This window comes from Prionailurus viverrinus, chromosome B2, assembly GCF_022837055.1.
Source record: "Prionailurus viverrinus isolate Anna chromosome B2, UM_Priviv_1.0, whole genome shotgun sequence".
Classification (NCBI taxonomy): Eukaryota; Metazoa; Chordata; class Mammalia; order Carnivora; family Felidae; genus Prionailurus; species Prionailurus viverrinus.
Genome location: NC_062565.1, coordinates 66840650 through 66866416, shown reverse-complemented (window position 1 = coordinate 66866416; position 25767 = coordinate 66840650). Strand labels below are relative to the sequence as shown.

Genomic DNA, 25767 nt, shown 5'->3' with positions numbered 1-25767 from the left:
CACAGGGAAAAACAAAATAATAGATAATTAACAAAAACACCTGCTTCTCTCTCTCTCTCTCTCTTTTTCTTGTTTTTGTTGTTATTGTTTTGCTTTTGGTCAATTAGTCTACATCATGGGTTCCTCCAGTGGTGGTTATGGTTATTTCAGAGAATTCCTTATTGTTAGGAGGCCAAGAAAATAAGTAAGCATAAAACATGCATACATATACATATTAAGAGTAGACAGAAAATGGGGCAAAATGTTAATAATTGGTTAATTTAGGGGCGCCTGGGTGGCTCAGTCGGTTAAGCGTCTGACTTCGGCTCAGGTCATGATCTCGCGGTCTGTGAGTTCGAGCCCTGCTTCGGGCTCTGTGCTGACAGCTCAGAGCCTGGAGCCTGCTTCGGATTCTGTGTCTCCCTCTCTCTCTGACCCTCCCCCGTTCATGCTCTGTCTCTGTCTCAAAAATAAATAAACATTTAAAAAAAATTAGAAAAGAAAACAATTGGTTAATTTAGTTGAAGGGTATAAACCAATTCATTATTCTATCTTGCAAGGTGTGAAATTTTTTCAAAATAAAAATCAAAGTCACAGATCTTAATGCAGGACTCAAGATTCTCATTTGTAAAATTCAAATGATTTCAAAATCAAATACATCTTTAGATGGACTTTCTAAAACCATTTTAAAAATATGATCACCACTTTTTGTTACCTCTTAAATTATTAAAATTTTACCTTGAAAAAAAACCTCTAACATTATTGGTTAGAACAAGTATTCTATAATCTTTAGGCTATCTTTCCATATAAAATTCAACCTTTTCTAGGGCCAGTTTTGTGGGATCCCAGCAATACCTGTGACGTGAGCTATTTAATGATCACTCACTACGTTCATGTTTCATATTTTAGGAAATATGATTGAAACAAAAGCATATCTAAATAAAAATAAAGAGCTACCATTAACACCAAATGTCCTGAAAAGTTAATTTCAAAGCACATTCTATGAAATAACTACACCTGATGTTATGGGTGTCAAAAGAAAATACAAACAATTACCCAAGTCCTTCAAAGAAGACTGAGCACAGGGGAGTCACACACATACTTCATGCTCTCCCAAGAGTACACCAGGGTTTGTCTACCTCAGTACCATGGACATTTGGGGCCAGATAATTCTTTGTTGTAGATGACTGTTCCATACATTGTAGGATGTTTAACAGCATCCTTGGTCTCTACCCACATGGCAAATAGTCACTAGTTGAAGTAGCACCTTTCCCAGTCATAAGAAGGATCACCAAATGTCCTTTGGACAGGAAGGCAAAAAAAAAACAACAACAAAAAAAACCTCTCTATTTGAAAACTAAGTGTTTAGACTGACTGAAAAAAAAAAAAGAAAAGAAAAAGGTATTTGCTAATTCTCCACTTTTTTTTGTTTTACCTATTAAATATCCTGATTTTTGTTAAAAATTTCAGAACATAATGTACTGTACACTTGAAGTTTGTCAAGAGTAAATCTCAAGTTGTCACACCACTAAAAAAAAAAAAAAAAAAAGGAAACTATGTGAGGCAATGCATATGTTAATTAGCTTAATTGTGGCAATTGCTTCATAAAGTGTATGTATATCAAATCATCACCTTAAATATATGCAACTGTACATCTGAAGTACACACACTTACATACCTTAACTAGATACAATTTTTATTTGTCGGCCATAGTTCAATAAGGCTGAGGGAAAATTTTCAGAACAAAAGTCAGGTCTCTACAACTATTCAAAGTGGAATTTGTACAGTGAATTAAATAAAAACAATTTGAAGCTTTATCAATTTTCCTAAGGCCCAGCCTTCATTCTACATTCCCTATACTCAAAAGTCAACAATATTTCCTACCAAATAAGTTCAAATTCCTAGTCTTGCATTTGAGACTCAATACAATTGCATACCAACCTTCCTTTCTAGGCTTATCTTGAAAACCTCCTGCTTGGATCAAATCATCCTCGAAGGTGCACAGAGGGCCATATTCCAATCCCAAATCCCCAAACAGTAATTCTTCTCTTGGTTGTGTAGGTAGCCTTGCAATTCCAGTAAATGATAAAATGATAAAAATGATAATTATAGAGATAATGAAGAAATAAGTCAATTACATAGTAATTATTAGGAGTGGTGGATTAAATAATGGGTGTTCATAAATTTTGTAATTATTGTATTACTTTGTGTTATTTCATTTTTCAGAGATTTTTAAAAACAATAAATATGAACTGATACACCAAGTATATGAGATTCATAAGCCTGACATAATATTTATAAGATACTTATAAACCTACTACAAGTTTATAAGATAGATTGTGCATTTTAAGAGTATATGTTGTACATAAAAGTGTAAAAGTAGTATGTTACGTAAAAGTACATGTACTATAGTATGCAAAAGAAGGAACTTTTACATATTAAGCACTCAATAAATTTTTCTAATGATTAAATATTTAATACCTAACAATAGAGATTCATCTTGTTATACTCACTTTTCCCTATATGTCACAGCCCAGGTTTTCAGTATTAGTCATTACACTACAAGCATTCAACTGAAAATGCCAGCTCTGAACATGAACCACATCTCATCAATCTAAAAAACTAGTGGGCATCATTTCCTAGAAATATATCAAACCCATTTTATGGAAGGCAGATGATTTGCATGAAGATACCTGCCAAGTTTAGCACTCAATCAGAATTCACAGTTTTTATTTTTGATCTAAGCTTAATTCTTTGATGTTATAGTTTGGCAGCCCTTGACTAAGTCAAGACTTTCTAACTTCTGCATCAGATTCCAAAATAGCCAAATTTAAATCATCAGGAAGAAGCCCATCATTCTTGGATCAAATAGCTTGGAAAAAGTAACCTTTGAAATTTTAAACCCTTGCCAACTCTAAGATTCTATGATACGTGAATGAAAAATATAGGGATTCCATTTCTCCTTCAGAAGGAAGAGAATTTGTTTAGAAATGTGGGTTTTGTCTCAGCTTAAAACATTTGAAAAATTGAACTAATCCTCTAGAAAATGGGTTCATCACCAAACTATTACGGCATGTGCTATTTAGAAAGGGATAGCTCACTTGGGAAGTGAACTAAAAGTCTCCCTTTCCTGTATAAGAGAGATGGAAAGATTTGCTCTAAAAGTGGAAGACATTCTCTAATTTTGGCTTTTTTTACTATAGAATTCCTTGTAATTGAAATGTGTGCAGTCTTTCTATTCTTTACTTTTTCCACATAAAAAACTAGAGAAACTTTACAAATTAGATGAGTAATAGTATCAAAATTAATGCGCTCTAGGCAAAAAATTTTATTTTACTTGTATGAAGCACTAATTTCATTTCCAATGTTCCAATTATTTGGAATAATTTACAATATTTCCCACTCTGATATCATTCACAAGCTCTGGGGACTAAAGAAGCCAGATATAAATTTGACAAAGAATTCTTCCTGGAAATTAAAAAACATGTATTCAGTACAATAAAAAGAGACCTAGATGGAAAAGAATAAGATCAATTTAAGAGATGTAGGACATGAGAAATTTCAGATAACTTTAAGATAACCTAACAACATATTATTTCATTTAGGAAACATGTATGTGATTTCTCCTTTAATTATTCTGATATAACTAATTTTGTTCATTTGGAAAGTACATAATGGTTAGCACCCTAAGCTACATAGAAAGTGACATGTATATTATAGAAATTCCTCCTTATAAAATATTTAAATAAGGGAATATAGAATTTGTAACATATGTACTTCATTATGAGTGCCCTGATAGCAGTTTAAATATCTTTATTCTCTCCTTAATATGTGGGATTAGGAGATACATTATTTCTCTCTAGATGAAACCTATAGAAGTAATATACTTTAATATAATTACTACAGAATTGTAACCATGTCAAAGGGAACTTTAAAAGATAAGTATTCTATTTTTTGTATTTCAAAGGCTAATCTTATGATCTTGGTTGAATAGATCTTTTATATTCTGTTGTAATGTTAAGGAGTCTACATGGCTTAAGATAGGGCCATCTCTATGGGTATGAATTCACCAACCCCTTCAATCATCTGCCATATCTCATAACTTTATATAAGGCAAAATGAACACTTAAGATATATTTGAAGGGAAAAGTAATCACAAGGAGAAGCTAAGAGAAAGGTAGAGTGGGACAAGGAAAGAAAAAGCCCCACCCAGTTTCTTGAAGAATGTTTAATGGACTATGTTATGCCAATACCTAAAAGAATCCACTGTTTCAGTGAACCTCTACCTTGTCACTTCCCCTGACCACACTGCTTTGATACTACTCATTAATGCATTTTATGGAGCAATTTATCCTAAATAGTACTACTGCAGGTGCCAACTATAAAGGAAACAAACCCTTATCTAAGCCTCTCTGTCACACCACCTCTCTTAGGATGTCACTCTTGGCTGGCCAAACACTACTGTTACCTAAGCATTTCTGATTGCACATGGAATACATATCTTATGCCAACTTCTGGCCGTATCCTGATTATAAGGTACAATCATAAATTTCTTATCTCCTCTTTATAATTTCAGTTACAGCAGCCTTTATGGAAATGAAGACTGTTCCACTGCCATATTCACATCACCTCGAAAATCCAGAAATCCACCCGGTCCACTAAGCAGATACCTGTTGGTTGGTAGTAGGTGGAAGGAAGGGCAATAGAGTCTATGGACTACACGAGCCCAAATAAAAGTCACAACTAAGAATTTGAAAAGCATTTGAGCCAGGAATTTAGAGGTGGAAACACCAAAGTACAATACTAGATTCAAAAACAAAATCTGAGAAATACACATAAGCCTAACACAGAGATCTCCAGATCACCCTAAAACTGATTATGAAGGGCAGTGGCAGCTAATTCACATCAATTCTGCATTCCATGTGTTGTCATTCATGCAGACCACACAGGTGTCTTTACTTAGCTAGAATTCACCATAAAGGAATTGTTTGGTATTCTGATATTATCCATCCTCCTCACATTTCTTGCTCATGAAAATCAACTTTCTATGATTGTTATTTCTACTAGCTAAAGTTCTTGCCTCACAGATTCATTGTTGGAAACTACAAGGCCAGTCTCTTCTTCAGGAAACAACCCAAAAACAACTAGGAGAATGAGAAACATAAAGCTAAGCTCTATTTTTTATAAAATTTAGAGACTTGTAATTTCAAAACATAATATGTGAAGATGGGCTGCCAAATGCGTTGAAGGTCAAACAGAGGTATGGGAAGACACCCAGAAAGAAAGTATTTAGCTAACAATCTCAAACAAAATTATCAGAACACAGTTCCCCAGGGCCAGTAGGACAACTTGAGAGGGTATATAGTCTATATCAAGGAGGAACAGGAAAGGTAGAGAACCAGGAATCACTCATATACACCATATTTTTAAAAAGCTTTCAAAAGGTAAGGGAAAATACAGTACATTAGGGGCGGTGCTGTGGCTTCCAATCACAGGTGGCTGTGAAGAAATAAAAGCTAAAAGAATTTACCCACACAACCTTGTACCATAAGGAATTTTACTTGTAATAAAAATGTTCTACAAACTTGAATAAATCTCCTCTTTCACATGACCTTTATATAATTGTGCAGAAAGAACTCCACTCATTATGGAGAAAAATTAAAAAGGAATAATTAAATTTCCCAAAATTCTACCAAAAAGTGTGTGTGAGACAGAGAGATAGAAAGAGAGGAGGCTGGGGGGAAAATGGCAAAGAATAATCACAAGAAAAATATTTTCATGGAGCAGCTAAAAGCAAATTTTAAAACTTAACAAACTAATTACTTCCGTAAAACAGGAGCTCAAAGCAAAGATGCAAAAGTTCAAGCAAGATCGTCTTCATCAAAATCCCACAGACTTTTTTTTCAAAAATAGAAAAATCCATCTTAAAATTCATGTAGATTCTCAAAGGACCCCAAATAGCCAAAAACAATTTTGAAAAAGAAGAACAAAATTGGAGGCCTCACACTTCCTAATTTCAAAATTTACTCAAAGCTATGGTACTAGAATAAAGACAGACAAACAGACAAATAGAATAGAACAGAGAGTCCAGAAATAAAACTTTGCATATATGGTCAAATGATTTTCAATAAATCCTCCAAGACTTGCAATGAGGAAAGGAGCCTTTTCAGCAAGCGGTGTTAGGGAAACTGGATACTCACATGCAAAAGAATGAAGTTGGACTCTTACCTTACACCATATACAAAAATTAACTCGAAATGGATCAAAGATTTAAATGTAAGAGCTAAAACTCTTAGAAGAAAACATAAGTGAAAAGCTTCATATCATTGTATTTGGCAATGATGTCTTGGATATGACAGTAAAAGCACAGGCAACAAAAACAAACACCAAAAGTTAAAACTTTTGTGCCTCAAATGACACTATGGAGAGTGTGAAAGGCAACACGTAGAATGGGAAAATATTTGCAAGCCATTTAATTGATAGAATATATGAACTCCTACAACTCAACAACAACAACAACAACAACAACAAAAACCCAGTTAAAAAATGGGTATTTGAATTGACGTTTCTCCAAAGATATACAAATGGCCAATAAGCACATGAAAAGATGCTTATTATCACTAGTCCTTAGGAAAATACAAATCAAAACCACAATGTGGTATAACTTTACACCCATTTTGATGGCTATTATCAAATAACAGAAAATAACACGTGCTGTCAAGGAGTGGAAAAATTGGAAACTTTGGGAAGTTTTTGATGGGAATGCAAAATGGTGGAGACACTATGGGAAATGACAAGGCAATTTTTCAAAAATTTAAATATTGAATTCTCCTATGACCCAGCAATTCCACTTCTGGGTGTATACCAAAAAAAATCTAAAGCAAGGTCTCAAACAGGTGATTTGTATACCCATGTTCATTTTCATAGGGGCATCATTCACAATAGCCAAAATGTGGAAGCAATTCAAGTGTCCATTGATGGCTGAATGGATAAGCAAACTCCAGTATATACAGTAAAATCTTGGATTGCAAGTAACTTGTTCTGCGATGTTCCACAAGATGAGCAGACATTTCTAATAAATTTTAACTTAATAAATGAGCAATGTCTTGTAATACAAGAGTACATGATGCCGAATGTCACATGACCACAACTGAGACAACTGTTCTTGAAATTTGCTTTGATTTACAAGTGCTTTGGATTACACACACGTTTCTAGAATGAATTATGCTCACAAACCAAGGTTTTCCCGTACATTTAATGAAATATTATTTAGCCTGAAAGGGAAAGAAATTCTGACACATGGTACAACATGGGTGAACCTTGAAGACATTATGTTAAGTGAAATAAGCCAGTCACAAAAAGACAAACATTGATGATTACACCTATATGAGGTACCTACAGTAGTCAAATTCACAGAGACAGAAAGTAGATTTGTGATTAGGGGAAGAGGAAAATGGGGAGTTATTTTTTAATGGGTGCAGAGTTTCAGTTAGTAGATGAAAAAAGTCCTGGAGATGGATGGTGGCAATGATTGCACAATAGTATAAATGTATTTAATGCCACTGAAATACATACTCCAAAAATGATTGAAATGGTAAATTTTATGTTTTATATATTTACTACAATAAAAATGTGACTATTTATAAATGATCAAAAGCTCAATAATTAAGCAAAAAGGCAGAGAAGTCTGTCAATGCCAAGGGCAGAATTACAAAAATCCTAGGGAATGGATGAGAAAAGGTGGTGACTAGAACACTCAACAGAACTAAAAATTTCTTTTTCTCATCTCTGCCATTCTCTAGCATCACTGAAGTCCTGGTTTATATTCTTTTGTTTGGGATGACATCCAACTGTCTAGAATCTCTTGGTCTCAGAGATTTGAGAAGGGACATATCAGCCCACCTTTACCCAATCAGCTCTGAAGGCAAAGACATGTTCGGTGAATTTGGCTTCTCACAACATAATTACTTGAATGGGAAGTGAGAGACAGGCAGCACGGACAAAAACGGGGAAATCACTTTGAGCTGGGAGGGCAATTGCATAAATGTCCACCACAAGTCCATACATATTTAGCTTTACCTACTTTTTCAAATTCCTCTTTTTCTCCCCCAACCCTTACTCTTACCACCATCCACTTTCTACAAGGCTTTCACTGGGCTACCCATACGTACCTAAAGTGAAATGTCTGCACTGCAGATGAATTTACCTATCCCCGAACCTCATTCAAGCGTTCTGCCCCACTCTCTATAACTTGAAGAAACTCATTTAGCTAATACAACACTTTTAAATTAATACATGGTCATCCTGGGATCACCCTATATGCATTTTCAGAGAACTTTTAGATATAATACTTTCTTTCTCCATGCCATTAACAAACATTTTAAGGCAGACACTTTTATAAGCTCCTCAGATCATGCCATGTGGAAAAAGTGACATTGGCAAGCAAGTTTGGATCAGTTATGTTTGACAAGCCATTCGTAAGGATAATTTAGGGCCAAAAATTTATCAGTTTAAAATTATATATCTATATATATCATTTTTCCTCAAAATATCCATTATAGTGCTATATAAATTCCATTACTGCAGTGAAAAAATAAGACTTCAAAGTAGTAAAACATGTATTATTAAATTAACTACAAAAAAATGGTTTCCATAGGAAAAGAAACTAAAGCAATACAAATCTCATAGAGAAAAGACTTCAAGAAAATCAAAGCCAGATGATGAAAGTTGAATACTAAAGAAAGAAAGAATGGTACACAGATGGTTCAAGAGCAGAACAGAATCAGCAAAACAAAATTCAGGAACAGAGAGACCAAGGCTACTGCTCCCAGTTTTTCAGGAAAGCTAATTGGAAAGATGTCTATCCTGAACTACAAAACAACCAGGATACCAATATAACTCAGTGGTTAAGAATGTGGGAGTCATAGTGTTGAGTTCAGATCTCACTTCTGCTCTTTAAGAAGCTATACAACACTGAGAAATTTTTCAATAATCCTAAACTCATCTATAAACAGGGACAATAGTATTTACTCCAATTAGTCACTGGGTAGATTAAGAGGTAATACATGTAAAGCATTTGCTTTACACCTAGTTAAGTTCTAAATATTTCAATAAATACTAGCTGTGTCATTTGAAAATAATATTAACAAGTTGAATATAGGGAGTGACTTCCCAAGTCACATTATTCTTGAGTTGATATTGGAGTGACTTTATCATTAAACTCTAGTTTTTACTTTGGATTGTTCTCCCCAAACAAGAGTAACTTCCATGTATGTGATCACATCGGAACTTAAGGAATTGTGGATAAAATCTCCAAGACTTAATTGAGGTCCATAGGGTTTCATGGAAGTCAGGTGAATGCTACTGAGCAACAGGATGGTGTAGTGGTTAGGAGCACACACTCTGGAACCAAAATGCTAGGATTTGAGTGCAGGCTTTCCGCCTACTTTTATGATATATATTTATCCTCATTTTGTCAGTGTCTTCATCTGTAATATTGCTCCTACCTTATGAGGCATTTGGAAGGATTATTTGACATAAAACATGTAAAGAACTTAGAACAATGCCAGGTACATAGTAAACAAGCATTCAATCTGTTGAAAATAAATGACACATGATGGCCACAGAGAGCTGTCATATAGGAGAGAGAACAGCATGGATATTATGGAAGAGCCACTAAGAATACCATATGATTATTTTCCTTTTTCCTGGGAACACAGGGGTTCAATAATATGTGTTACTAAGTCATTGTCATCAACACCTTGGTGTTCTTTTCCCATGAGATGAAGTGCACTGAGGAGGAGAAAATGGAACACCTGGATGTCCTGGCTCAATGCCCCTTTGCTTGGAATTGAGATGGTTCACTGCTTTCATGTCTAATTAACAATAGAAAGGACTTTGCCCTTCATTGAATACAATGAAGAGAGTAATGACTCCTTGTCCCCTGGCCCATTCTCTCTTTCCTAAGGAGATAAAAAAAAGGAAACTCTCTCTCTCACACACACACACACACATACACACTCACACACTCATACACACTCACATGCATGCAAACTCCTCTAAAGCACTTATCTTGTCACACCCTCAGGGTTTGGCTACGGGGGTCTTAGAAGAAACATCTGCATCTATCCCTTCAACCAATGAGCCACACAGCTCAAGATCCCAGAGTCCTTGAAAGAATTCCACTTTCAACACAAAGCAGAAGACCATGCAATTAATATCTAAAATTGCTTAGCACTGTCTTGGGTGGAAAATAAAGAATTATTTAGAAACCTTTTGAGACTGCTCTCTGTCTCTTGGTACCCTGAAACTTCTATCTGATTGCAGAGAATGACCTGGCCAAAAAAGCAGAAACATCCCCATGAAGGGGAGTGTCTAAACAACTTGGACTCAGGAAACCTGTATTTTAGCCCTTGCCCTGACTTTAACCCTATGACATTAGGAATGCCACTTAACCTCTCAGAACCAGTTTTCGGTTTACTCACCTGAAAATGGTTGGGTAAAGGAGTCAATTCTGAGTTGATAATAAACATAGATAAATTATTTATGGTCTTAAATTATTGGTCTTCTCATCCTAGTGATTAATGGATTTGAAAGAAATCTGTCTAGGGAGAAGCTTAGAGGGCAGCTCTCTGTAGCATTTGTGTAGGAAGAAATCCCCACAGCCCCCTTTCCACATGCCCTATTCTGGGTGTCTGAGGGCACTCCATCACCCTGCAAGGTGGCAACGCACAGGACTCTCATAGAGGGGGAGGACTAGGCTTAATGATCCTGACATTCAAATTCCTGCTTTCAATGTCTCATCTATTTTTTAAGCTATCACTTCCACATTGGCTTCACAGGGAGGCATGGTTCTCACCTTACAGTTTAAACTCTTTTTTAAATTCGCTTCAGTGCAGCTAAAATAAGGCCAAAATATTTAGAAATCACTAACATCTAAAAGTCAACAGGAAGAGAATGGGCAATTAGATAACCCAATTTACATAGTATAATTCACTCAACTTTAGCCTCCTCCCTGTCTCCTAGGCTTCCTCTGTATGGCAGAGGCCATCTTAATCCCCTCCTATCTGAGAGTATCCTCAAGCATGTCTAAATACCCCCACGTCCAAACCCAAGAGTGCACTACCCAAGGAAAGGCAAGAATTCCCTCTCCCACTCCTGTTTTCCATCTTCCTGTCTGAAGACCCGCAGCGATCTTCCTCACCAGTAAGTTGTATGACAAACAGCAGTCACTTTACAGAAGGGAAGAAGAGAGCAGGTGAGCCCTGTGGAGGGGAGGTCCCTTCAGTGTAGTATCAAACCCAATAAAGCTCTTTCCTATTACAAAATTTCTAGACAATTCTCTCAGATGAGAGGGGCTTCCTGGATTGTCATGAAACATCTTTATTCAGATAAGCTTGTAGTTCACAATGAAAAAGAACATGTGTGAAAGTCTGGTGCTGTAAGTGAAGAAGGACTTGAGAAGCTCACCAGACAACCAAACCTCTACTAACAAGTCCATTTTGCTTTCTTCTCGGTTATATTTGTTCTTCTCCAGCTGTGATTACGAAAGGAGAAGCACCAGGAGGAGAAAAAACACTGAGCACACAGCAGAAGTCAGCAGAGAAAGATAGTAATAAATATATGTTAGAGGATTAATGGAGACTCTTTGATTAAAATTCCACAAACTAGGTCAAACCTGACTTGCTGTAACTTATCCCCTAACCAAAACAGGCTAGAAGAATTATAGTAGAATATGGCAATAGTATCTCTCCGCAAATTTCCAAAGGTTAATGATCTCTTGGGTTTTTAAAATCGGGATTTGCTTTCATAAAGCCAAAAGGCAGCTCCCACTCTGGATATGTTTTTTACTCTAAAAATAACAAATTATTATGCATAAATTATATGCCAAACAACAAAATGCATCCTAAAAAGTATATGGTAATAGGAGCAAGCAGAATATCTCAATAACTTCATTATCTGTGCACAAAAAAGAGAAAAAACTCTCTAATCCTATTTCATTTTTAGTTCACAACAGGAATTTTTTTTTTTAAGTTTATTTATTTATTTATTTTTGAGAGAGAGAGCATGAGCCAGGGAGGTGCAGAGAGAGCGGGGGGCAGAGAATCTGAAGCGGGCTCTGCACGGACAGCAAAGATCATGACCTGAGCCTAAGGCAGATGCCTAACAAACCGAGCCACCCAGGTGCTCCTCACAACAGGAATTTTTAAATTATGAAACAAGTTGGGAGTTTTCTTTGTTCCTATCCTCTTCTGCCCCCTAGTGGTAGCATATTTTATGTAATTTTTATGTAATTTTTTTCCAGCTCACTGAACCATAGACAAAAATTATGTATATTTAAGATGTACAACAGGATGATTTGATTTAATATATAGAGAGAGAGACGGTGAAATTTTTACCACAATTAATTAGCACATCCATCCATCACCTCACATAGTAACTTTTTTTCGGTTTTTTTTGGTTTTTGGTGTGGAGTAAGCACTTAAGATCTACTCTCCTACCAAATTTTAGGTATACAATACATTATTATTAACTATAGCCACTATGCTTTACATTAGGTCCCCAGAACTTATTCATCTCATAACTGAAAGGCTGCCCTTTAACCAACAACTCTCCATTTTCCCCACCTCCAGCCCCTGGGAACCACCATACCACTCTGGATCTGTGAGTTTGACTTTTTTGCCATTAGGAATATTTGGTTGTTACATTTCTACCATTAAAGTAACTTTGTACTTTATACCTATTATAAACCTTAAAATCAACTTCATAAACACATTGGACTGTGTGATAAAACTTCATGATAATTTTAGAACTTAATGTGTATATTAATTCACAACAGCATTACCCAAAATATTTTCCCTGAAAAACTCTCAGAGAGAAATATTCTGAGACATGTATGTGATTGTCTGAAAGCTTGGAAAGCAGAGAATATCATATCCTTCTCTTAGAATTCAAAATACGCATTATCCTATTAAACACAAATCCTACAACTTTGATACTTTTTGTGATTTCCTAAGCTTTGCCATTAAACACCTTTTCCATATTAGACCTGATGGCATGCTGTAAAATACATTGGGAGGTGTTGGGATATAGGCATTGTTCCCAGCTGTCTGCTCCTGAGCATGGCTAAAAACTTCCTTCTTTGTGATTCTTCTTCCTTTGTCACACTTATTATTCCCTACTGTATCAACTTGAGTTCACCTGAATACTTTCCATCAGGTTGGCAAGGCAATGTATACCATAGTTCCATACCTAGAACTCTCACACACTCTCAAAATCAAATTTTGAAATACTACTCAACAGTAAAAGGGAATGAACGTTGATATATGCAACCACTTGGATGACCTTAAAGGCATTATGCTGAACAGGAGGGAAAACTCAAAAGGTTACATACTATATGATTCCACTTATATAACATTCTCCAAATTAAAGAGACAGAGAACAGATTAGTGGTTACCAGGGATTAAGGAAAGAGAGGAAGTGTATAAGATTAAAGCTACAGGAAAGAGTTCCTTTGTGGTGATGAAATGGGTCTATATTTTGATTGTAATAGTGGTTATTCACATTTGTAAGGACTAAGAATGGATCTTAGTCCATTCAAGCTGCTGTAACAAAATACCATACATTGGGTAGCTTATAAACAGCAAACATTTATTTTTCACCGTTCTAGAGGCTGGAAAGTCCAAGATCAAGGCATCAGCAGATTTGGTATCTGGTAAAGACACCTGGTTCTTCCTGGTTCACACACAGCTATTTTTCCCTCTATAGCCTCACAAAACTGAAGAGAATAAGGGATCGCTTCAGTCTCTCTGATATGGGCACTGATCTCATTCATAAAGGCTCTGCCCTCCTGACCTAAGCACCTCCCATAGGCACCACCTCCTAATAGCATCACCTTGAGGGTTAGGTTTCAACATATGAATTTTGGGGAGACACATTCAGACCACAGTACTATAAAATGCCCTAGAATTCTACATAAAGACATATAAGAAAATAAATGCATGCAAAAAGATTATGAAAATGAAGTAAGGTCTGTAGTCTAACTAATTGTACCATTGTATTGATGTCTCATCTCATTAGTACACTGTAGTTAGGATGTCCCCATTGGGGAAGCTGAATGAAGGACTTACAAGACCTCTGGGTACTATTTTACAACTTGTGAGTCTATAGTTATCTCAAAATAAAAAGTTTTTTAAAATCAAATCCTATGGTTCATACCAGTGAGTTTGCTATATGAATTCTTTTGGATTTTTCTAAATTCCTCTAGACTACAAAAAAAAAAAAAACCCAAAAAAAGAAGTGATTATTATATAGGAATAATTAGGTAATGTGGCATTATTTTTCTTTGCATTGGCAATGTTAAAAGATAAATTGAGGCATATGTTAAATTTTTAACAGTGTATGTGCACAAAAAATCAATTCGAATTGGACAGCATCCAATCCAACAGAGAGAAAGGAGCTCAGAAGAGTTATACAAAATAAGACTTTTATAGCCAAGAGGGAGTGGGAACAAAGAAATTCTACTAGATAAAAAAGCAGGCTGGTTATTGCAAGGTTATTTTCCTTTAGGGGATGGAGGGGGGGTATCATGCAGATTATCTAACCAGTGCTGACCAGGTAATTCCTGACTGACTAGTTTAAGAGTCCATTGCTTGGAGAGTCAAAACTGGAATTAGATCTAGGTTTGGTGACAAGAGGCTTAACATAAGCAACTCCATTTTGGGCCTGTTTGTCTTGTTTTTAATAACAGACAGCTGGATGGTCATAACTATATGTCCTTCCTCTTCACTGGGAATGGAATGAGATATAATGATGCAAAATGGAATCTGTGATGTCTAAATTTGGGGTCTCTCCTGATCTGATGGGTGCCCCCAAATGTGGGAAGACAGTGGCACAAGTGGTGAAAGAATTCACCTGAGGCAGAACAATGGAGATAGAGGTTTACTGAATACACTGCAAGGGAGCCTGGGCAGGACAGCAGAGGACAGGCTGTCTGCTAGGAGGCAGTGAGTGGGGACTGTTTTTAAAGAGGGAAGGTAAAGAGGTATGGGTGTCGAACGGAATTTTCCCCTTTTTGATAACTGCATCTAGTTGTAAGTAACCCATTGGTCAGTTAGGGCCTATGCATACTCTGACGTGGGTCACCTGTTGGGCCTGTGCTCGCTGTGGGCCCTTTCTACATTCCATTGCTCAAGGCTGTTTCTGTAAAAGCGGCCTCTACACAATCTTTGATAAACACACACACACACACACACACACACACACACACACACTTAAGCGAGCTTTCTCTTTCTCTAGTCTTTCTTTTTCATCTCAGTAAATGCGTCCCCTCCCTAACCCTCCCCCACTCACCTAGTTATTAAGGCCAGACTTTTTTAACTCCTCTTTTCCTCACTCCCTACATCGAATCTATATCAAAGTCTTTCTGACAATACTTCCAAAATAACCTCAAGTCTGAATTTTAAAAAAATACAAAAAGAAATGAGAATTGAAAGGAGACTAGGACAATGCATCTGACAGAGGGGAGAAAAACCAGGAGAGTGTGTAGACATAACAAGTGAAGGAAAAAGAAGATCCAGGAAGGAGAGTGGTCAACATTGTCAGATGCTACTAACATGTCAAGAAGAGAAGGAAGGAAAATGTTCATTAGATGCAAAGGAAGAAGAGAGTTCATCAGTTTATTTAGAGTATCTTCCATACAGTAAGGCCAGGTTTCAGCGGTTTGAAGAATGGATATGAAATCACAAAGTGTAGATAATAAATATAGAAAATTGTATCAAGAAGTTTGGCTGTGACAGGAGAAGAGATAGTCATAGCTGACAGGGACACAGAGTTTTTAATATGTAAAAGCCTCAAGATTTTTAAAAATTCTCCTAACAAGGAGCCATGTTACTATTCTTTCATATATCTTATTTTAATACTCCATAAGTATATTCAGTAATTCACAACTATGATATTCATTGTTGAAATTAGTTAAAATTAAGAAAATTAAAACTTCTTCCTCCTACAGACTTAAGGTTAACTTTTTACTCAGCACTTATAACACACGACTTCAATATCTATAGTGTTTGGGAATCAGCCGAAATTCCCCAAATCCCCATAACTGAAATATATTAAGTCAAATAATGCTTATGCCTAGAACCATTCCATATTTCTCCATCTCCTGCATTTCTTTCTACCTTCTTCCCCCTTTACTTCCTCTATCTCTTGTCCTGTACATTTTATTCATGTGGAAAAGTTCTTAATTTTGCAGGTACTTCAAATTCTATTTTTCAGTTAAATATTTCCGACTATCTACAGTGTTAAAGGTAGCGTCAGGTGCCGTGAGAGATAAAGTATGAGTGTGATATTACACTGTTCCTTATAATTAGTAGCTGTCATACCATCATTTATAAGAAAAATATATGTTTGGCCATCTGAATGACCCTTAGAATTTCTTAAGCGTTGAGAGTGAAAAAGGTGTCTTCTGTTAGGTTGACGAAATGCCCTTTGGTGCACCTAGCCGTGGAGCCTGGTTGCCAGTGCAACCAACCACTGATTAGAGAATTGGGGGAGGCAGGGAGAGGCTGGAGATTGAGTTCAATCTCCAATGGCCAATGATGTAATCAATCACGCCCATGTAGTAAAGCCTCCATAAACCCCCAAAAGAATGAGGTTGTGAGAGCCTGCAGGTTGGGGAACACACGCAGGTACCGGAGAATGACACGCCTGCAGAGAGCATGACAGCTTCACACTGGTTCCCTGCATCTCTTCCATCTGGCTCTTGCAGACTTTTATAATAAACCTTTTATAACAAACTGGTAATCTTGTAAGTAAACAGATTTTCTGAGTGGTGAGCCTCTCTAATTAAACCCAAGAAGGGAGCTATGGGAGCCTCCAATTTGTAGCCTGTCAGAAGCGCAGGTAACAGCCTAAGCTTAGACTGGCTACTGTCATCTGAAGGGCAGGGACAGTCTTGTAGGGTTGAACCCTTAACGTGGAATCTGATGCTATTTCTGGGTACTGTCAGAACTGAACTGAGTTCTGGACACCCAGCTAGTGTCCCAGAATTGCTGGGTGGTGTGGAGAAACCCCTGACACGCATGTTAGAATTGGTGACCAGAACACTTGTATCTAAACAAATTCACTGAGATTCTGGAGGAAATCAGGCAATGAATGGCCCTGAAAAATAAGTAATACTGTCTTTATTCCCCCCAAAAGTTAATTTTTTGGTATCTACTCTATTGAGTATCTACTGTTTGCCAAACTGTATAAATGCTGAAAATTAAAAAACTAAGTAAGGCATAATCCCTACCCTTCAAGGAACCTGCTTCTCATTACTTCTGATATGTGGAACAGAGAAAAGACTAAGGCAAGGAGGTGATATTAGAAATGAGCATAGGACTTTCCAAAGGTACTGGGAAAAATGCCACAAAATTTTAGTTTTAAATTTCCCAAGAACAAAGAGACTCTTAAAAACTGAGAACAAACTGAGGGTTGATGGGGGGTGGGAGGGAGGGGGGGGTGGGTGATGGGTATTGAGGAGGGCACCTTTTGGGATGAGCACTGGGTGTTGTATGGAAACCAATTTGACAATAAATTTCATATATTGAAAAAATAAATAAATAAATAAATTTCCCAAGAACAGAGGAAAAATCCTTTCCAGTATATTTCCTTAAAATAAAAGCAAAAAATTAAAACCTTCAAACCATGAGCTTCTACTTGTCTAATTTACCAAATTATCTTATATGCCTAAATAACTCTTCCTGTTCTTTAATATCTGTTGACCAATTCCTAAGACAACAAAATGTGTAAGTTGCAGAGAAAAAAAAAAACTACTAAAACTGGAAAATGAAAGTCTTTATGAAAAAAAATGTACATTGTCACTAGTTTGGAATGCCAGGAACTTTAGTGCATAATTCTATTATTATTTTGTTGTTGTTGTTGTTGTTGTTGTTTATAAATCTACTGTTCAGACCCTACAGAGCACACCGAGTGCATCAGATAGCATTTACCATAAATATGGTGATGGAGATAGATGAGAGAGATATCATATATACATAGAGAGTCTATGGTAGGCGTAAACTAAGGTTTACAGTGCAGTAGGTGAATCAAGGCCAACAACAATAAAAGGAATTAGTTTATGGTGCAGGACAATATAAATGTTAAATGGTGCAATGCAGACCCTAAATCAGGAATGGCAAATTTCCAGGTCACGTGCCACCACCTGGCCCTGCTTCCTCCATGTAGACGTTCACAGCTGATTCTAGGTCTTGTTCCCACGGGGTTCAGATGTGGCCTCAAAATCCCTGGTAGAATCCCTCCAGGCAGTCATTTCCAAACAATTGCAGCTGGTATTCATAAGGAAATCTATTGGCCATCACTGCTAAAAGGGTTTATAAAGAAAATAGTAAGTTAGCCTAGAATGAATGAATGGCAATCCCAGTCCTCCCACCTGTGAGTGAAAGCATGGAGGGAGAAATGCCAAGAGCAGAGTATAAATAAAGGGGGCTTAACATCAGCACTGAGCCCACAGGACAGGGAGCAGGAGCTGGGAAAGCCATCAACATGGTAGAATCCAAACTCAAGGTAAAGTGGTGGGTTAATTCATCCCACAATATTGATTTAGTGCCTGCTACTCACCAGGCAGAGGTCCCAGTTTTGTTCTTAAGAAGTTGTGGAGGGGAAAAGAAAAGCTGTAGAACGTGTGTAAGGCACTTAACCTCCCTAGGTCTCCATAAAATTGGGCAGCCATATTAGTCTAAGACTGCTGTAACAAAGTATCACAAACTGGGTGGCTGAAAACAAGACAAATTTATTGTCTCACAGTTCTGGACACTGAAAGTCTGAAATCAAGGCGTTGGCAGAGCCATGCCCACCTGAAATCCTTCTTTGCCCCTTTCTAGATTTTAATGGTTTGCTGGCAATCTTGGGCATTCCTTGGCTTGCAGCTGCATAAGTCCAATCTCTGCCTTTGTTGTTGTCACATGGCATTCTCCCAGTGTGTCTCTGTCTTCACTTGACCAGTCATACTGGCATAGGAACTTATAATGACACCAGTCATCCTGGCATAGGAACTCTCTCTAATCTAGTGTGACCTCATCTTAATTAAATCTGCTACAATACTATTTCTAAATAAGGTCACATTTGGAGGTACTGAGGGTTAGGACTTCAAAAATTCAATCTATAACAACAGTGAAAGTAGAAAACCTCTTAACTTACCATTTTAAACACTCAAAGCAAAATAATAATAATAATAATAATAATAGTAGTTACTGTACATTTTAAAAAGTGTCAGCCTCTGCCAAACCCCTGTCAGGACCATGTAGTCACCACCTTCTGGAATAAGGATGTTCTCTTTAATTCCTCCTGATAGTGTACTAAAATCTACCTACTTGTAACAATTCTGCAGTGTGAGCTTGCAGATGACAGCCTTTCAGATATTTAAAGAAAGTGTTGAGACCACATTGTTTCTTTCGCCAGCTGAGCATCCCCACACCCTGTGATCTTTCATCATGACACCATTAGGGCCACTTTAGGACTCCAAGTGGTCTTACTTTCTTAAACTGTGACATTAGTACTGGGCACAACACCCTGAAACAGGCAGGCTACCCTAGAACTAATACCTCCCTTGTTGAACAACTGGAGGCATTGGCTCTCTTGTCACTGACTCACACTTTGCCTGACCACCAACTCTTGTTCGTGTATTCTGCCACTTAAAGTCTCCCTCATCCTGAATTCATGCAGTTGTCTGACCTTTTAGATCACTGGGATAACATGGACAAGAATAAAAGCCAACTACCAATCAGAGTGGAGAATCGTCCAAAGGGTTTTCATCACCCCTCCGCTCAAGGGACATGACCCAGTGGCAGAACAGGCAGAGAAGAGAAAGCTTTGGCCCACCACTCACATGAGACCAAGGGAAAATTGAGGGCAGAATAGAAGATTTAGTATTTGCAGCACTCTAAGAGGAAAAGTGAAGAAGGTGGGAGCTTCAGGATGGAGAACAGAGATAGAAGCAGGAAGGGGGAGAGGGAAAGGGCCTAGAGAAAGCTGTGGGAATCCACCCACTGCTCTCTGCTGGCATGGGAAATGCCCTTGTGGGGACATTGCAAAAGTCTAGGGGTGACACCTCATGTGCCTGTGCAGCATGACTAGTTCAAGGGGCACAATACCCCATCTCTGAATCTCCTTAATCTGGATTTATTATTAGTAGCCTCAAATAAATTGTTACTTGAAACTTCTTCAAGGTCCATTTGTAGATCACCTTAGCAGAAATGATGACCCAAGCAGAAGCAGAAAGGAAAAGAGAATCCAACAACCCCCAAGCCAACCACCACCTCTGGTCCATTGTGAGAATCAGAGACAATATCAGAATCAAAGGTACCCACCAGAGACAAGTAAGCTGCACAACAATCCATGACCCCATTTTCCTGTGTACACAAACTGCATTCTATATCTATATAACTTCCACAAGCTGAGTGAGTTCTCACTTCATGGTTTGTATTGGCGTATATCTCTTACCTCTCCACAGACCCTACTCCAGCCCAACAGCAAAGCATCAGGAGGGAGGTGAAGCAGGTTGGTGGCTGTTCCCATCACCTCACTCACGTCAAACTCCTGTAACACAATAAACCCACTCTCCGATATCCCATTTCTCATAGTTAAGTAGGTTTAAGTAAAGGAGATATGCTATAGACATGATTTAAAATAAACAAAAAGAACACTGATAACAAACAGATGGGAATTTTTATTGATAAACCATGATTTCCTACTGGATACATAAAAGAATACAATTAACAATAACACAACATTCTAACATGTAAAATTTAAACCTTCAGAATCACTTTGATCAACATATGATGCTTTAATTTCTGGGAAAATAATGTTTTCTTTCAAAAGTATTCTTCTCATATGCAAAAGAGCTTCTTAAAATAGGGGACTTATGAATAAAATTTTATAAAGCTTCCTGTGTAGAAAACAAATGGACTCTACCACATCAGCTGCACCCTCCTAAAAATCCAAAACAGAAAGCCTTGAAGGGTCAAAATAGAGCCACATTCTACCCAAGCTACCAAAGATGAACCTTAAAGATCCACAGGTGGAACATGGCACTACCCCCGACCATTAATTCGATACAATAGGCAGAAGAATTATAAATCGTAGCCTCATGACAACATGAGATAAAATTACTCTGAAAACATGAAGCAACATGTGTGTCAATATCATCCATCCCTACTACAGAGATACCCACATATTAATGTGTAAGTGTCCTTTCAAAGGAAAAGTTCAGACATCGTCTACAAAATATCTATCTTCCTGGATTACAATAACTGAAGTGAGAATGGCATTTTATGGAATGATGCAGTGTGGCACTGTCTTTTGAGGAAGCTTACGAAAACACAACTCACAGGCTAGAAACAGTTTTGAAACAAGCCTACTCTCACTACTCTCACTCTCACATACTTACTTAAAAATGTGTATTTACTGGGGCACCTGGCTGGCTCAGTTGGTAGAGCATGCAAGTCTTGATCTCAAGGTCATGAGTGCAAATCCCACGTTGGGGGTAAAGATTTCTTTTAAAAAAATAAAGTTTCTTTTTAAAAATGTATATTTACTGCTTGGTTTCTGGAAGAAAGTAGGATAAAAGTCCTCTATTTAAAGTAGTGATAAAAATAATTGCACCTCAAACTATCCCCTATGTAACTTAAGATATTTACTATTAACATAAATATCATTTGAATACATGCTATGAAATTTTTAAGCCTTTAAAAGTGCTATGCTTTACTGGAGTTTGAAAACAAAGAAAAATGAGGAATATACTCTTCTAACAGAAGCCTCTACTGAGGGTAGAATAAACTCTAAAGCTGACCCAGGAGCACATCCACTTACTATAAGTGTCTCAGACTTCTAATGTGCAAGAAAATGATGCCTCCAAGAATATATAGTGGCATCTGGACCCATAGTAGCCACTTGGCAAACTCAAAATAAGTACTGTCTTTATGTTAAGAAAGGAGGTATTTACAATATATTTCTATAGAAATCAGTATTAAACTTCAATAAAGCAAATGAGAAAAAAATAAGGCTATTACAAAAAATTCCAGATTATATGCTAGCAGGTTAATAAAATAGCTTGTTCTAAAAATGACCAAAAAAAAAAAAATGGTAGCTCCAATTTTCTTTAAATGTCATAGGACAGCCAGAAATGTTGACTTAAATAATTGAATTATATCAAAGATAATTGGTATTATATTACCAGACTATTTATAACTATATTTTACATAAACAGAAATTAAGGCTAAATATAATTAAAAAAAATAACTATACCCAGGTTCAAAAGAGTGGGGGCAGGGAGAATTATGCTATCTATAACTCTGAAAATCCCCACATGTAGGATATGATATTGCATATTTAAGTAACAAGTTGTTAGGTAATAGATGTATATCTGGATTTTATATAAGCACAACACTCCTCAGATTATACTATACCCAAAATACTAAACCAAATATACTATTGTCAAAGTATTTTGAAAAACATAAAGTATAATAGAACAATTAAAAAAAAAAAAACATTTTGTTGACCAGGCATTTTTTTCTGAACTCATCGATATAGCAAATTATTAGTTGCCTTAATTTCTTTTTAGAATTATAACTAAAGGTGACAGAATGGTAAGACCCCAATATAAAAGTGTTGTTCTGCCTTTAAATTGTTTGGCTACTAGTGATTCAGTCTCTGGAACCACTGGTCAGTCAAAACGGAAAGTGACCTACGCCGCTGTCATAATAAGGTTCCCCCTCAGTGAAAGAGAAGGGGCAATTTTAAATTAGTTCTTATTAGGAAATGTAATTGATTGCATTCTAAATGGAAGAATCTCACCATAAGCAAACTTAAAGGTAAAATGAGGTTTTTTAAATATTATTCTTCATAGCATATGAAGAAAAGAAAATAGTCTATACATTTAATTATTACTACTACAGGTCCTCCTTTTCCCTTACGCCTGTGGCTTTTTAATCACTTTTAATCCAACCCCACTGCTTTAGAGAACAAAGTCAGTTCTCTAAAAAAGATATGAAGGAGGATGGAGACAAGGCATTACCACAGCCCCATGCCCCATGAAGCACAGCTGACTTTCTTCTCCTCCTCCTCATTCTCCTCCTTCACTTTTAATAAATTTATAATAAAAGAGATGCATTACAAGAACAGTTACAAGATGACTTTTTAATCTGAAAATCTGAAGTGCTTCACAAAAAAAGTATTCAAGTTCTAGTTTTTAAATGAGGAAATGTGGCCTAAAAAAGATACAAACTGTCTTCCATTGGCCTTTCCATTCTAGTCTTTCCCAATATACTATACTAGAAGTTCAGTACAACTTATTTACTGAAGAATATAAGGTACTGGTGGTCAGTATAAGAGTCCTGGGCAAGGCAAGGGAGGAGGATATCCTTTGCCAACACCCTCCCCCAACCTCTTCAGAAGATACTGTCATCTTTAAAGATGTCCTAGGATATAAAGACAGAAAACACCATACAGGAAGGCCCAAACATAACAAATGTCTTTTTTAGATCAGACTGTTTCAAAGGTGTAACAGAACTACAAGCTTTTATCCATTTAAAAGGAAATACAAGAAGATTATTTATTTGATATTTAACTTCCACCCTCTCCATAGACCACTCTCTGAGGATCTATTTTCTACATATAAGTTTTAAGCTTCAAAAGAGTGAATTTTGGTAACTCCTACCTTTGTATCCAAAATATCCTAAAAGGAATATATGAACATCCACTCCCCTATAATTTCTTGAACACTGACTACAATTTCTTAAAATTCACTAAGATAAAAAAAAGTTTGAAAAATTAACTTTAAAAGATATATTTGCATACTTAATTTTCGATGGATTTATTTTTAGACAGTTGAAAATGTTGTAATGAAGACTTTTGAAGCCCATGGCAATTATTTTTCTCAGGTTCACTTGAGAGAAATGCCATGGAATTAAGGAGCAAAAGTAAAACATTTCTTAGATTTAGAAGAGATCTTTATTTTTTACATATATCTAAAATATTTCAATATATTTAGAAGGAAAAATGAAAGGAAGAAGGAAGGAAAGGAAGAAAGAAGGAAGCGAGAAAGGAGAAAAAGAAAAAAAAGGAAAAAAAGGAGAGAGGTGGAAAGAAAGAAATTTTCTTTAAAATTTTCACCCAGATAAATGAATATTATCTTTCAGAATACAGGGTAATCAATTATCCAGGTGCTCAAAGTTCAAAAATCTTAAAGATTCACATAAACATTACATGTCACTAGACAGCTGGCCGGCCGTCTGACACTCAGACACCTGAATCTAGAAGAGCTTCTACAGGACCCTGGGCAACACCTGACCATACTTGAGGTCAACAGTCATGTTCACCTCTCTTGTCCTTTGTCAAGCCCCAGCTTCTTTCCCAGACCACAGGGAGGCCAGCCTGCTGCGTCTCATACAGGATCTTGTTGTACCCTGGCTAATTATGCCCCATTACTAACAGAGCTGTGTCTTCTAGTCTAGGATCTTCTAGTCTAGATCACCGAGGGCACATACTGCTATGCCCTCTGACTCTCATCCCTGAAACAGACCCCGTGTGGGAGGCTGAGGAAGTGAGAGGGAGGGCAGTGCACCCAGAACCCCTTGGAGCAGTTTCTGTACACTCCTCAAGCTCTGAACCAGACTGCAAAGCACAGGAAAACACATTCTCTCTCTCCTTCTCTCCAGAAGAAAAAAAGGAAGGGTAAAGGTTGGGGGATGAGATTACAACTGGAGTGAAAAAACATCACTTTTCTTAAAAAGAAAAATTCTGCCCCCCTACATTTTAAAAAGAAAGAAGTGATATCCAATCAAAAAGGATATACCGGGACCCCTGGGGGTGGAGTGGGCAGAGGGTAGAGTGGATGCTGGACGGGAACAGAGAAAGCTCCTCTTTCTGGTTGTTTTCTCCCAGTTCCCAGACATCTGTCTTTAATGCAAAAGCCAACACTGGTGTACAATAATGCTTAAGAACCTAGCATTTCCTCTAGAAAATAAAAAGAATAATCTAAAATAACACATTTATTCTGGAGAAGACAACACCTCCATGAAAAACTCCTTAACTATTTTTAAGAGGGGGAAATAAAGACATACAACTGCAATAACTCTGATTTTTTGTTCTACACAGAAGTCAAATGAAGATGTCTGTGCAGCTATACATACTACGACCTACTGTGCACCATCCCCCCCAACCCCATAAAAAGAAAAAATTATTTTTCAAAAATAGTCAGAAGCAATACTTGATCATGAAAACAAGACAGTCATATGTGATTGGAAATGTCAATGTTACATGGAGTCCTTAAAGAACAAATCACAGCCACTGGTGCAAAGAAAACAGAAGCGTGAGACAGAGCACAAAAATTTCTGAAGGGCGACAAAGGGAGGCCGCAGCTCCGCTCTCACAAGGACCGCATCCGCGAATATCCCCACAGAGGTCACAAGAAGACAGCTTCGCTTCGGAGTTGTAACTCCTCACCGCTCGTCTCCCTGTGCAGAGGCAGACATCAGTTTACACAGATCCCTTGTTTAGAAACATTTACTCTGCCAAAACTTAAGAGCACTTCGATACACTGTCCTGAGTTTTCCATTCTTCGCATAATTTTATTTTCTTTACAAGAAACAACTGAAATGCTAAGGAGGGGCCCAAACTGCTAACCAAATCCAAGAGAGAAACAATGCCTTCCGTGCACTGTGTCCACCACCAGCAGCTGGCCAGCACGGAGACAGAAAACAGACTGCAGCTGCACGTCATGATCCCAAG

At 37.1% G+C, this 25767-nt stretch overlaps 1 protein-coding gene across 3 annotated transcripts in view; it reads right to left on the bottom strand.

The window, feature by feature from the left end:
- Positions 1 to 18083: 18083 nt before the first annotated feature.
- The window catches only part of CD109 (CD109 molecule), a 144413-nt gene continuing 136729 nt past the window's right edge, over positions 18084 to 25767 (bottom strand). Inside the window, exons 33-34 of one of the 3 annotated variants that reach the window (XR_007152347.1) lie at positions 20482 to 20577; positions 18084 to 18343 (exon numbers count right to left, since the gene is read on the bottom strand). Coding sequence is in view for 1 of the 3 variants with exons in the window: in XM_047859773.1 (XP_047715729.1) it covers positions 25318 to 25493 (176 nt within the window). In the remaining 2 variants the exon portion in view is untranslated. Of the gene's footprint in view, positions 18344 to 20481; positions 20578 to 20684; positions 25494 to 25767 lie in introns of those variants that run through there. The other 2 variants (XR_007152348.1, XM_047859773.1) reach the window with 2 other exon arrangements.